General features: G+C 39.4%; 1 protein-coding gene across 1 annotated transcript; it reads left to right on the forward strand.

Moving 5' to 3' along the window:
- Positions 1-9,221: 9,221 nt before the first annotated feature.
- On the forward strand, positions 9,222-15,624 carry POLR2C (RNA polymerase II subunit C). Its single transcript, XM_074293532.1, has 9 exons — positions 9,222-9,392; positions 9,544-9,593; positions 10,632-10,700; positions 10,820-10,872; positions 12,952-13,080; positions 13,482-13,533; positions 13,727-13,895; positions 14,509-14,583; positions 15,169-15,624. The coding sequence occupies exons 1-9, from the start codon at positions 9,307-9,309 to the stop codon at positions 15,311-15,313; spliced, it is 828 nt and encodes a 275-aa protein (XP_074149633.1). The 5' UTR covers positions 9,222-9,306; the 3' UTR covers positions 15,314-15,624.
- Positions 15,625-15,634: the final 10 nt, after the last annotated feature.

A 15,634-nucleotide genomic window follows, 5' to 3' on the forward strand; every position in this document is an offset into this window, starting at 1 on the left:
TTCTTGCCTCTCATTAACTTTTTTATAGTGTGGTTTCCTTCATTATTGAAACAGTTTTCTTTAAGGTCAGAAAGAAGTCTTCACAGAAGAGGCAACAGGATATAATGCAAAGAGGACTGTTCTCAGAGTGAGAAGATGTGGATTTTAACTCTCGCTTCTCTACTTGCTCACTGAACCTCATTTCTAAAATGGAGATGATAAATTTCCTAGCTTTCTGAATGGGATTATTAAGGATCAAATGAGATAATTCATGTAACACACATTGTAACCATAACATGTCAGCTCTTATTAATGATAATCACCATATTTAGTGACTTTTTTCAATACTCATTTACTTTTGTTTTTGCAATATAAGACTCTGGTGATATATAATACCACTGTCATCTTAAAATTCCCATCATAACTCTTCCATAACATGCACTAAACTGGTTTCTCTTTCCCTACTAATTTGTTTTACTGGTTTCCCTTTCCCTACTAATTTATTTTCTTCCTCTCCCTTATCTCTTCCTTCTATCTTCTACATGTGAACATTCACCAAGGTTCTTTTTTATCTCAGGAATCTGTCAGCAAACTAATCCACTCCCAATTATTGATTTTGAGAATAATGACTAGGTTGTTAACTCCAAATTCATATTTTCAACTGTCAACTGGACAATCCTATCTATGTGATTTATGATACCTCAGTCTCAAACTGTGTGACATTAGACAAGTTACTTTCCTACTTTGGGCCTGCTGTGTCTATAAAGTGAGGGGGTTGGAATAGATGATTTTTAAGGTTCCTTTCAACACTGAAAGCTTAATGAACCAATATATAAAACTATATTCTCTTTAATTGTCCTTTTAGTGTGGTATCGTGTACAGTGTTGAATTTGGAAGTCAGAAAAACCAACTTCTTATGTTTACTACCTCTGTATCTATGGACATTATCTCTAATGCTCTTCTGGACTCGTTATTGACAGCACTACCTTCCCCAGCATTTAAGTTTAAGAACAAACAGAATAAGACTATATTGTATAAGGGGCAGCTAGGGGGTGCAGTGGATAGAGCACTACCTCTGAAGTCAGGAGGACCTGAGTTCAAATGTGATCTCAGACACTTAACACTTCCTTGCTGTGAGACCCTGGGCAAGTCACTTAATCCCAATTGCCTCAGCAAAAGGAAAAAAAAAAAAAAGACTATATTGTATGTAAATGAACCACATGGACCCACCCTGGGGCCTTGTGTGTGGCATAAACAACAAAAAATATGAAATTGTTGGTTGAAACAATAAAATCAGGTTTGTGACAAAAGAATGTACAGGAAGAAAGTTCTTTCTGCTTGTGGGACATTTTAGAGCTCCCAGTAACTTGGAGGGATTGATCAACAGATCAAGTAATACATGTTTGGTAGTGCAGTCGTCTGTGGGAACCCAGCTTCATGGTTCTTAAATCAAATACCATACCTTGGATAAGACCTGATCCTTTCCTATATGAAGGTCACAACTTAGCTGTGCAGTAAGATTCATATATGTAATAATATAACATTTATATATATTTAAATATAGCATATAATATAACACAGAATAATGGAGATTGAATTCATTAGAAAGGCAAGCTAGTGCCCCTCAAAAGATTGCCAAGACTGGAAGAATCAGAAGGCTTCTAAGAGGAAATGACATTTGAATTGAGCTGTAGAACTAACTGGTCAAGGATCTCTTCTCTGCTGGTGAATCCTAGAGAGAACTAGGAGGACACTGAATGAAAGTTAAAGAGGCAGATATTAGTGGAGTATAAGGACAAACAAAAATTAAAGCTGTTTAGAAATTGGATGGGCTACTATGAAAGATTATGAGTCCATCACCAATGGTTTTACAGAAAAGGCTGGATAATAATTTGAGGAAAATAAGGGAATTTTGCCAAGTAAATATCAATAAAAAACATCATTAAGCACCTAATTCCTCTCCCCTCAGCTATACAAAGATGGTTCCACATCCATGTTCACAAATTAAATAAAATTCCTTTATATGGTCATAATTTGTTGTCATTCTGTCTTGCAATTCCAATCTAATTTTTTTATTCTCATAGTGACCTCCAATCCTCTATTGTTTACTTCTTTCTCAAGTCATGACCCCCCACACTTGATGTACTCTTTTGCCTGGACTCCTTGGTGAATCAATTCAATTCTATGCTGTCCTCTCAAGTCACTTGCACCCTTATCCTCTCATCCATTTCCCCTATCATACCTTATCCTTGAATTATTTCTACCATCCACTGCTTTTGCTCTTATTCACATGTTAAACAAACATGCTGGAGAATATCATGAAACCATTACAAGTTTATGTTACATATTCAAAACGTCCTTAGAGCATCGTGATAATCCTTTTACATCTTCCACTATTCACTACTCAACTCTACATGGTGGCTTTTCCATTTTTGTCTTTCTACAAACCCTACTCTCTCATTTCACAACTTTGCTTCATAGATCACTGAAAAAATTGAAGCCATTCTCAAAGAACTCCCCCTTCTCTTCCTTATTTGACATTCAAATGCCTTTTGCCATTAACTCTGTTTCACATGAAGTAGTCCTCCTTGTCAAGGCAAACCCCACTACAGACAGCAATGACCACATTCTATCCCATTTTCTCTAGCATTTTGCATTCTCTATTATACTTATTTTTACTAACATTCAATTGTTCCCTTTCTACTGACTGCTCCCCTTTTGCCTACAAATATGCCCAAATCTCCATTCTCAAAACTCATTTGATGGCAGTCATCCTATCTCTGTGTCTAAAGTCCTTGAAAAGGCCATCTATAACAGGTGTTTCTATTCCTTATCGCCTGGCTTTCTACTTATTCATTCAACTAAAAACTAATTTCTTCAAGATTACCAGTGACTTCTAAAATGCTGATTCTAATGGCCTTTTTTCAGTTCTCTGTGCTTCATTTCTCTGCAGACTCCTAATCTCCTGGGTTTTCATGGTTCTCTTACCTATCCTCAGTCTTTCCTGGATCTTTCAGGTCACCATCACTAAAGGTGTTTCATAGAGCTCTCCTTTACTATTCCACTTGATTTCATTAACTGTCATGGTTTGTTTCAATTATCCCTATGCAGATGACACTCAAATCTAATTGTTTAGCCCTATCCTCTCCAGTTTCATTTCCAACTGTCTATTAGACATCTTAAATAAGAAATGTTTAGTATCCAATATCTTTACTTTCTCACCTCCAATATTTTTCTTCTTATATTCTTACATATATATATATATTTTATATTTTTCATTTTCTCAACAGTATTTTTTTTCAAATAAACATAAATTAGTTTCCAACATTAATTTTTGTAATATTTTGTGTTCCAAATTTTCCTTCAGACCAACAAGAACTATATGAGCAAAATTACAAAACACTTTCCACACAAAGTCAGATCTAAACAATTGGAAAAATATTAAGTAAGTGCTCTTGGATAGGTATATAAAATCACAATACTACCTAAACTGATCTATTTATTTAGTGCTATACCAATCAGACTCCCAAGAAACTATTTTAATGACCTAGAAAAAATAACAATTCATCTGGAAAAACAAAAGGTCAAGAATTTCAAGGGAACTAATAAATAAAAAAAAATCAAATGAAAGTAGCCTAGCTGTACCTGATCTAAAACTATAAAGTAGCGATCACCAAAACCATTTGGTATTGGCTAAGAAATGGAATAGTTGATCAGTGGAATAGGTTAGGATCACAGGACAAAATTGTCAATAACTACAGCAATCTAGTGTTTGACAAACCCAAAGATCCTAACTTTTAGGATAAGAATGCACTATGGACAAAAATTTCTGGGAAAATTGGAAATTAGTATGGCAGAAACTAGGCATTGACCTACATTTAACACCATACACCAAGATAAGATCAAAATGGGCTCATGATCTAGGCATAAAGAATGATATAAATAAATTAGAACATAGAATAGTTTGCCTCTCAGACCTGTGGAGGAGGAAGGAATTTGTGACCAAAGAAGAACGAGAGATCATTATTGATCATAAAAATAATTTTGATTATATCAAGTTAAAAAACTTTTATACAAACTAAACTAATGCAGACAAGATCAGAAGGGAAGCAATAAATTGAGAAAACATTTTTATAGTTAAAGGTTCTGATAAAAGCCTCATTTCCGAAATATATAGAGAATTGTGTTTTTTCCCCTTTTGGTCTGTTTTTTTTTTTTTAATTATAGCTTTTTATTGACAAAACATACGCATTTATAATTTGTAAGAAATCAAGCCATTCTCCAATTGATAAATGGTCAAAGGATATGAACGATTTTCAGATGAAGAAATTGAAATGATTTCTATCCATATGAAAAGGTGTTCCAAATCATTATCAGAAAAATGCAAATTAAGACAACTCTGAGATACCACTACACACCTGTCAGATTGGCTAGGATGACAGGAAAAGATAATGCTGAATGCTGGAGGAGATGTGGGGAAACTGGGACACTGATGCATTGTTGGTGGAACATATGGAAATATACTCATGAATGAATCCAACTATTCTGGAGAGCAATTTGGAACTATACTCAAAAAGTTATCAAACTGCATACCCTTTGATCCAGCAGTGTTACTACTGGACTTATATCCCAAATAAATCTTTAAGGGAAAGGGACCCACATGTGCAAAAATGTTTGTGGTAGCCCTCCTTGTAGTGGCTAGAAACTGGAAATTGAATGGATACCCATCAACTGGAGAATGGCTAGGTAAGTTGTGGTATATGAATGTTATGGAATCTTATTATTGTTCTGTAAGAAATGACCAGCAGGATGAATACAGAGAGGCTTGGAGAGACTTACATGAACTGGTGCTAAGTGAAATGAGCAGAACTAGGAAATCATTATACACTTCAACAACAATACTATATGAGGATCAATTCTGATGGATGTGGATATCTTCAACAATGAGAGGATTCAAATCAGTTCCAATTGATTAGTAATGAACAGAATCAGCTACTCCCAGCGAAAGAACACTGGAAAATTGAGTGTGAACCACTGCAAAGCATTTACACTCTTTCTGTTATTGTTTGCTTGCATTTTTGTTTTTCTTCCCAGGTTATTTTTATCTTCTTTCTAAATCCAATTTTTCTTGTGTAGCAAGACAACTATATATATATATATATATATATATATATATATATATATATATATATATATATATATATATATGTATGTATGTATGTATACATATATTGTCTTTAACATATTTAACATGTATGGGACTACCTGCCATCTAGAGGAGGAGGTGGAGGGGAGGGGAAAAATTGGAACAGAAGTTTTTGCAAGGGTCAATGTTGAAAAATTACCCATGCATATGTTTTGTCAATAAAAAGCTATAATAATAAAATCAGACCAAAAGGGAAAAAAAACACAAGAAAAAGCAAACAAAAAGGGTAAAAATACTATGCTTCAATTCATATTCAATCTCCATAGCTCACTCTCTAAATGCATTTACTGATTTCCATTCCAAGTCTATTGGAATTGTATTGACTTTGTTAAAACACAGGTTTGACCATATCATTTTACTATTTAATAAACTCCAGTGATTCCCTTCTGCTTCCAGTTTCAAATAAAATCCTCTACTTAGATCCTTCCTACCTTTCCTACATTCTTACACTTTATTTACCTCTATGTGCACTATAATTTAGTGATACTGGTCTCCTTGTTCTTCAAACAAGATACTATCTCCTGATTCTGAGCATTTTCACTGTTCCCCATGCCTGATACACTTTCCTTCCTCACTTCCACCTAGTTTCTGTGAAGTCTTAAGTCTCACTTTTTGCTCTTACAATACTAAGTCTCAGAGAAGGGAGACTTCTAAAGTCACACAGCTAGTCAATAGCAGTCAGAATTATAAACACTAATGGTCTTGCCATTATACCATGTTTCTTTTATATAACTTTGGTGACCTATCATTTCTCAAAGATTCCAATTATCCCTATGAGTAGATTACTCCCAGGTCTAAACATCCAGCCTTAGGTTCTTTCTCTTCGCTTTCCCAGTCCTCATTAATCTTAAAATCTTACCTTTGAGAATACACCCAATATATCTTGCATCACTCTGCTATTTCCACAGTGGCTTTTCCAAACTTTTATCCATAAACTCCTTCCCTCTCTCTCTCATTTCAGAACTTCACATTTCACTGAAAAAATTTGAGACCATTCTCAAAGATTTCCTTATTTCACATCATTCAAATGCCTTCTGCTACTATTTTTTCTTTCACCCGTTTCACATGAAGTGGTCCTCCTTGCCAAGGCAAACCCCACTACTTGCACTGTTTACATTCTATCCCATACTATTCTCTCCCCATTTCTTCCCAATTAGACTGTGAACTCTGAACAGGGGCTGTGTTCTGCTCTTTTTTGTTTTCCTAGCATAGTGTGTGGCACCTAGTAGGTACTTAAATGCTATTGATTGTGCCAGGCACTGTGTTCAGCAATGGAGATATATAATCTATTAGTAAAGATGTATACATGTAAAGAAAGTAGCATGGTGCATTGGAAAGAGTATTGGATTTCTAGTTTAAAAGACTTGGCTTCACATAAATAGCAAAATCATTTTTACATTTAAGGATTCTGATAAAAGCCTCATTTCTAAATATAGAGAATTGACTCAAATTTATAAAAATTCAAGCCATTCTCCAATTAATAAATGGTCAAAGGATATGAGGACAATTTTCAGATGAAGAAATTAAAACCATTTCTAATCATATGAGAAGGTGCTCTAAATCACTATTGATCAGAGAAATACAAATTAAGACAAGTCTGAGATACCACTAAACAATGATGAATGTTGGAGGGGATGTGTGAAAACTGGGACACTGATTCATTGTTGGTGGAGTTGTGAAAGAATCCAACCATTCTGGAGAGCAATCTGGAATTATGCTCAAAAAGTTGTCAAACTGTGCATACCCTTTGACCCAGCAGTGTTACTACTGGGCTTATATCCCAAGGAAATACTAAAGAAGGGAAAGGGACCTGTATGTGCAAGAATGTTTGTGAAAACTATTAAAATATTTTTAAAAAAGAAAGAAAAGAAAAATGTTTGTGGTAGCTCTTTTCATAGTGGCAAGAAACTGGAAACTGATGCTCATCAATTGGAGAATGGCTGAATAAATGGTGGTATATGAATATTATGGAATATTATTGTTCTGTAAGAAATGACCAACAGGCTGATTTCAGAAAGGCCTGGAGAGACCTACATGAACTGATGCTGAGTGAAATGAGCAGAACCAGGAGATTATTATACAAGGTAACAAGATTATACGATGATCAATTCTGATGGACATGACTCTCTTCAACAATGAGATGATTCAAACCAGGTCCAACTGTTCAGTGATGAAGAGAGCCACCTACACCCAGAGAGAGGGACTGTGGGAACTGAGTGCATCACAACATAACATTCTCACTCTTTTTGTTGTTGCTCCTTTCCATTCTGTTTTCTTGCTCATTTACTTTCCTTTTGGATCTGATTTTTCTTGTGCAGCAAGAGAATTGTATAAATGTTTACACATATTGGATTTAACATTTTAACATGTTTAACATATATTGGATTGCTTACCATCTAGGGGTGGGGATGGGGAGGAGGGGAAAATATGGAATACAAGGCTATGCAAGGGTTAGTGTTGACAATTATCAGTGCATTTGTTTTGAAAGTAAAAAGCTTAAAAAAAAAAAAAAAAAGAGTTGACTTCAAATCCTAACTGCCACTTACTATCTCTGGAATGGGACCCTCATGAAAAAGGTAACATTAAAATTTTTAATAGCTTTTTATTTTCAAAATACATGCAAAGATAATTTTCAACCCTCATCCTTGCACATTCTTGTGTTCCAAATTTGTCTCCCTTACTCCCACTCCCTCCCCTATGCAGCATGTACTCCAATGTATTTTAAACATGTGCAATTCTTCTATACATATTTCTGCATTTATCATGGCATTTGACTTTTGAGGGAAGCTAGATATTCTGAGGGGTAGAAGTGGTGAGTTCCAAGCATTTCAGACGTGGAGGGCATCCTGCAAAGAGAAAGAAATGGAAATATCACATAGGAAGGGTTCCAAGGCCAGCCTAGCTAGGTCACGGAATACCAGCAGAAAGAGTAATGTATAATAAGTCTGTAAGAACAGGTGAAGCCAGGCTGTAAAAGGCCTTTAAATAATAATGGCTGGATCCTAAACAGGCGGAATTCCTGCTCTTTGCCACTCGCTCGCCGCAGGAGGTCTCAGCGCACTAACGCCCTGGGGCTCTGGTTCTGATCCTAGATAGAGCAGGTTTAGCAGGAAAGGCATCTGATCACATTTATGCTTTTGGGTAGTTGTGGTGGTCCATCTGTCCTTGAAGAGGACCAGGAGCGTGTCAATCAAGACTTGTGAGCGACTTGGATTAAAGTGAGGCACAGTGCCGGCCTCACGCTTTCCTCCAGGCAGTGAGGCAAGGCTCGGGTCAGGATACGGGGAGCGATGCGGAGAGGTGCAGTGCCTCGGCCTTTTAAAGCTAAGCCCGGGTGTCTGTCTGAGGCAACAGCCGAGGTAAGGACCGGGACAGGAGGTGGCCTCGTGTGCCTGTGCACAAGACTCGGCCTGAGAGGGGCCTCGGAGTCTCCGGGCTGCACAGAAGCAACTTTACGTTCACTCCGAGCCTTCGAAGCCCAAGCCCAAGCTGGGGAGGCTGGGGCTGGAACGCGAAGGCCCGGGAACAGTCCGAACGCCAATGGCTGCATGGAGGCCTCTCTATCCCGAGGCGTACTCCGAGAAGCCGGGAGCGGGCACCCACCGGATCCTCCGCCGGCCGTGAATCGGAGTGGCCCGGTCGGAATCCGCGCGCCCTTCTCAGGTGGGGGTGCCCCCAGGCAGGCTCCGAGGCCACAAGGTCTAAGGCCACTGACGCTGTTCAGCGGAAGCCCCGACGTCGGCGGCCCACGGAACCACATCACGTCCGTGGCAAGGCCATTCGGGCTTAAGTTCTAGCTGCCGCTTACTGGTTGCGCGGCTTTGCCCTTCCCAGCGATTCAGTTTCCCTGTCTATGAAACGAGGCAGTTGGACTAAACGGCTAAAGTTCCTCCAGAGACTTCCCAGCTGGGTGGTTGGACCTTTCAGTCCCATTGTCTGCGTCCTCTGTATTTACTCCTCCCAGAAGGAGGGGGCGCTCTGGGCTCACCGTGGGGCGCGAGGGAAGATGGAGCGGAGTCGCTCTAGCTGGCATCCGGTGACGTCAATGGCGGCGCTCAGATGTTTAAGTGAGCGCCGGAGTCGGAGCCAAACGTGGAGGCCGGGGACCTTTTTGGGTCGCAATGCCTTACGCCAACCAGCCCACGGTGCGGATCACCGAGCTCACAGACGAGAACGTCAAGTTCATCATCGAGAATACGGACCTGGCGTAAGGGGCTAGCAGCGTGGGGGCCCAGGAGAGCGTGGGGGCTTCTTCCGTGCTTTGAGACCTCCGGGGAAGGGCTTCGGTTAGGAGCCCGGGGGCGGGGGGAGCGCTTGGGCCCTTCTCTCATTAACCTCTTGTCCCCTCCTCCCCTCAGAGTGGCCAATTCTATCCGCAGAGTCTTCATCGCCGAGGTGCCCATCATAGGTAAGCCTCCCGGCGCTCTGCCATGGTAACGCGACAGCCCCGCGCTCGTTTAACTATAATTCCCGCGTCTCCCTAAGGTTTTAGCGGCTGCCGAGCGCGTTCGCGGTGGTAACCTGGGTAGCGGTGGCTTAATACCAGACTCCTGTTTTGCAGCTGTGTAACCTGAGGCACAGAGCGGGGAAATGGGAGTCACACGGTCTCGGAAGTGGTGGGGGCTGGGGAACTAGCTCCTTCACCTCGTCCTTCTCTCCCTGCCTTCTCCTGCCTGCTTGGGCACGGCGTCGCCTGTCAGCTGGCTTCTCCGTGGCCTCAGATCCCCCTCCCCTCTCGTCTGAGCCCCTTTCCTCGGCGTGGTGTGTGTATGCTTTCTCCTCCGCCAACAGCCGCCTCAGGCACTTACCGGGGACTGCGGCTCCCTTCTCACCTCCCCAGAACGAAAGGCGCAGCCAGCGCCTGGAGCGCGGGCCAGCAGGAGAAGGAAGGAAAAATACATATGCTTACACACCCATTTCTGTGAAGTTAGTGTGTGTGAAACTAGGAGTGAGCAGGCCTTGGACCGATCACGCTAAAACATACCAGAGCTGATGCACAGAAAGGGGGAGCGTGTTTGTCTTATTTCACCGTGCATATTGTTAGGAGCGGTTAGTCGAAGGTTTTTCACTCTGGATGAGGAATGTGAGAGAAGGAGAAGGGATGGCAATAAGGTAGCCAGCTGGATCTTTTAATATGAGCAAAATAAAGACATCAAGTATGAATTATAAAAGTCACAGGAGGAAGATCTAGCTAGTGTAAAGAGCCCATTTGAGAAGTTTGAATAACCTTTTTGCATAGCTTGAGGATAGATTATGGAGATCTTTGAAAAAAAGGCAGCTTCCAGTTCATTTCAGTGCTCCCTAACTTGCAAATGACAGTGTGGTGTATATTGATATAATGAGCAAACTTTGATTTTCCTCCTTGAAGGATCACTAGCTTTATTGCCTGGCCCTTCAGTGTGACCCTTGTGACTCAATTGCATTTCTTTTTGCTTTTTGTCTTTAGCCATAGACTGGGTCCAAATTGATGCCAACTCTTCAGTGCTGCATGATGAGTTCATTGCCCACAGACTTGGTAAGTGTTAATTAAGTTCACCAAGAGTTGGGAAGAAGAGCTGCCAGTTTTAGAAGATAGGAGGGCAAGCTATCTGACTTTTGAAGTTTTTGACTTGAAACACTGCTTTGTTTTTTTAGGATTAATCCCTCTTACAAGTGATGACATTGTAGACAAGCTGCAGTACTCCAGGGTAAGATTATGACCTATTCAGTCTGATTACCAAGAGTTATTTTCCTGGATGACATACTTTCAAGCTGGTAGATTGCATTCAGTTGTCCACTTTTACATTTTTAGTAATTCTCTATCTTTTTCATTCTGCTAAGCCCATCTCCCCTCAATCACTTTATATTCTTTAATTCCAAAATGGATGTGAAAAGGGAACTGGTAGTAACATCTTGCCTTGTTTATCCTTTTAGGAAGAGATATGTTTGTGTTTCTGAAGTTGGCTGTATATATGGGAAGACATCTGTCTAATGATAAAGGAATGGGCACGGGACAGAGTGAGGGAAAACAGTTTTGACAGAGAAGTTATGCTCACATAAATATAATACTCCTCTATACCAGTACTGATTTTAAAAACTTTTCTTCTGGAGCATCCTGTTAACCTTGATTTTCAGGTTAAATAAAATGTGAAAGTTACCAATGGGGAGTAGCATATATATCTATGTTTAGGTCAAAACTCTTTTTTTTTTTTTTTTTTTTTTTTTTTTTTTTAATTTTTTTATTATATATATATTTTTTATAATATTATCCCTTGTATTCATTTTTCCAAATTACCCCCCCCTCCCTCTATTCCCTCCCCCCGATGACAGGCAATCCCATACATTTTACATGTGTTACAATATAGTCTAGGTACAATACATGTGTGTGAATATCATTTTCTTGTTGCACAATAAACATTAGATTCCGAAGGTACATGCAACCTGGGCAGACAGATATTAGTGCTAACAATTTACATTCACTTCCCAGTGTTTCTTCTCTGGGTGTAGCTACCTCTGTCCATCATTGATCAACTGGAAGTGAGTTGGTTTTTCTTTATGTTGAAGATATCCACTTCCATCAGAATACATCCTCATACAGTATTGTTGTTGCAGTGTATAGTGATCTTCTGGTTCTGCTCATTTCACTCAGCATCAGTTGATTTAAGTCTCTCCAGGCCTCTCTATATTCCTCCTGCTGGTCATTTCTTACAGAACAATAATATTCCATAACTTTCATATACCACAATTTACCCAACCATTCTCCAACTGATGGACATCCATTCATCTTCCAGTTTCTAGCTACAACAAAAAGAGCTGCCACAAACATTTTGGCACATACAGGTCTCTTTCCGCTCTTTAGTATTTCTTTGGGATATAATCCCAGTAGTAACGCTGCTGGGTCAAAGGGTATGCACAGTTTGATAACTTTTTGGGCATAATTCCAGATTGCTCTCCAGAATGGCTGGATTCTTTCACAACTCCACCAACAATGTATTAGTGTCCCAGTTTCCCCACATCCCCTCCAACATTTATCATTATTTGTTCCTGTCATCTTAGCCAATTTGACAGGGGTGTAGTGGTATCTCAGAGTGGTCTTAATTTGCATTTCTCTGATCAGTAGTGATTTGGAACACTCTTTCATATGAGTGGAAATAGTTTCAATTTCTTCCTCTGAGAATTGTCTGTTCATATCCTTTGTAGGTCAAAACTCTTAATAAAATTTTCCAATGTAGATTTTCTGTATTTAGCAACTGCCTGTTGGACTTAAGAGATTGGCTGCAATTTATATATAGGTTGTGATAAATTATTTGGTTAGAAAATAGAATTAACTTTTCCAATAGTGTGTAAATAAATGATGGTTGGATATGCAGGCCAGCCTAGAAAAGCCTTTTGAGCATATAACAGCAATGAAATAGTACCATGGGACCTAGTTCCCATTTATAACATTGTTTTTATGGGAAAATAAACATTTAGAATTCTGTCTTGGGATATAGGCAGAGCTTCTTGTATATTTATGATGATGCCTATTCTTGTGGAATAAAGGAGTGGGATCGTGGTAGTATCGAGGGGGAAGAATTGTCTTTCCTATATATCATTTTTTAAGTCATAGACTATCAGCCCAAGAGAATAACATCTGATTGATGCTGTCCACAAAAATGTCTTTGAGATTCTATAAATATACTATTTTATGAATTTAGAAAATTAAGGGAATTAATGTTGGATATAGAATGCATAATCCAGACTTAGCTCTTTTGCTCCACTTATTTCTATTTTTTGTCCTCTCCTAGGACTGTACATGTGAAGAATTTTGTCCTGAGTGCTCAGTAGAGTTTACGCTCGATGTCCGTTGCAATGAAGACCAGACTCGCCATGTCACGTCTCGAGATCTCATTTCTAATACCCCCCGCGTCATTCCGGTCAGTATCCAGTAGCCTCCTCCCTAACAAAGACTTCTTCTACCATATAAGCTCCTACTCAGAAGTTGTGATAATTCTTCATTCCTTATAACATTGGAATTCCAAGCATTACATTTTCATCTAGACAATAACTGAGTTTCTGACCACAGACCCTTTTTATTGCCAGGCAGAGATTATATAAGTACTAATTCTTGGTCTGAGTGCACCATGCCTGACCAAGGAGAGCCCTTGCCAGCAAATTTAGACTAGGATTGTTATAACAGGCCACTAACCATGGGTGCATCCCTCTAGCTTTTCTTTTGATAACACCCTTGGCTTAGCTTTCTGTAGTCATCTTTACCTCATTTAATAAGCCCGAAATAAGAGACGAGCAGCAAACCTCTGCCTTGGGTTCCTTTCAGGTGACATCCCGGAGTAGAGACAATGACCCCAATGATTATGTGGAACAGGATGGTAAGTGACTTGTATAAGAGTTCAAATACCTGTTCTTGCCATATCTTAGGATGGTAAATGTAAAGAGAACAAATAGAACTTCTTATTGCCTGCTTTCAGGGTAAACTTGCTTTCAGCTTTTTAGGGTCCTTATGCTACAAATCTGATCCAACATCTGGAAGACTATCTCCAATTGCCTTTCTTGTCTTTTTAGACATCCTTATTGTCAAACTCCGGAAAGGCCAGGAGCTGAGACTACGTGCTTATGCTAAAAAGGGCATTGGCAAGGAACACGCCAAATGGAACCCTACAGCTGGAGTGGCCTTTGAGTATGACCCAGATAATGCCTTGAGGCATACAGTCTACCCAAAGCCTGAAGAGTGGTATGTTCTGCTTCTCAGTACAAGTGAAATGTTTACAAGGAAAAGGGCATATGGACTCTGAGATCTATTCTGATCCTTCTTGGCTCACTTCCTATTTAGATGTCAGATATAACAACCAAAAAGGCTCACTTAGGGTCTTCTAGTTTCCACTTGTCATATTTCCAAGCCATTCTGTGTATTTTGTAGGTGTGTATGTTTGTTTGCTTCAGCAATCCCTCAAAACATGATCCAAAGATCCTGGGAATCTCCAAGACCCTTTTAGGAGGTCTGCAAAATCAACCTATTTTCATAACACCATGACATTTTAATTTATAATACAGTAAATATTGATAGATCAAAACAAACAAAAACTCTTTGAGGGCTTAATAATGTTGTAAAGGGGTCCTAGTGCCCTTGAATTCCACATTAGTTTGTAAGTAAAGCCTGTTTACTATACCACACAGAATAAACTTGTTCAGCAAGTTAACATAATTTAGGCTCAAAGGAAAGAATCTGTATTAAACATTGGGATTTGTGAAGAATGTCCCTTTGGCCCTGCGTTTTGCATATTCAATAGTTGTCCCATAAAGCATTTAAATGAATTTTGAATTGTTATTGTCTTTGATTATCTTAGGCCAAAGAGTGAATATTCTGAGATTGATGAGGATGAAGCCCAGGCTCCCTATGATCCCAATGGCAAACCAGAGAGGTAAGATCTATTGATTTATTTCTAACAATATTGACCAATCTCAATTACCTTGCATTTTGGTGGCTTCTGTAGTAGCAGTAGCGATAGAGTTTTGCATGGCATAAATAAGCGCTAAAAGAGAAAAATCTTTCATTTTGTTAACATCTCGTGACCCAAACCTAAATCTGTAGGAAGTTTCAGCTGAATTACCGTTAATTAGAACTCTTGCAGATTTGGGGCATTATGGCCCCTTGCTTCCCAGGTGTCTTAATTCATGTTCCCAATGAGTTACTTTCTTAAACAAGATTTAGAAGGTAAAAAGCTTTTGATCCTTTCCCCTTCAAAAGTTTTAAATGGCATGTATTTGTTTTGAGGTTTTTCAGTCCACACTGATGAATAATAGGAAATGCTCTTTGATTTTTAAGTTTTAAAAATAACTAGAGATTTTCTTTTTCTGATGTTATTTCATATGGAATCCTCCTTCATATGGAGGATTGACCCCTGACTATAAGAGTTAGCTGGTAGAGAGTAGGGTGGGAGATAAGTCCCAAAGTCGAGATCTTAAATCTTTACAAATGCCTGCCTTTCCTTTGGTCCCCATTCCAGGTTCTACTACAACGTGGAATCCTGTGGCTCTCTTCGCCCTGAAACCATTGTCCTCTCTGCTTTGTCTGGTTTGAAGAAAAAATTGAGTGACCTCCAGACCCAGCTAACCCATGAGATCCAGAGTGATGTCCTAACTATAAACTAACAGCAGTCATTTCTATCAGAAATGGGACTCTACAGTAATGGATGGACTTCTAGCCTGAGATTCTGTTTGCCAGACTGGAAAGTAGACTAAAATTTGACCTGTTCAAAGACCTGGCTAGCACATGGCAGCTTTTAAGCCTTTTACCAATTTGGGATGTTAATTAACCTAGGAAGATATCATGGGATGGAGAGGTGGGAGGCTTATTCCTTGCAAGATTTCATCCTGGTCTTCTTGGGTGTTTCCTTAGTATGAACAGAAAATAAAAAGCCTTTTCCCCCAAGAATCAGCAAAGATTTTGGAGGATAAGATGAGTAGGCGCAT

The sequence above is a fragment of the Sminthopsis crassicaudata genome, chromosome 2, assembly GCF_048593235.1.
Source record: "Sminthopsis crassicaudata isolate SCR6 chromosome 2, ASM4859323v1, whole genome shotgun sequence".
In the NCBI taxonomy this organism is placed as follows: Eukaryota; Metazoa; Chordata; class Mammalia; order Dasyuromorphia; family Dasyuridae; genus Sminthopsis; species Sminthopsis crassicaudata.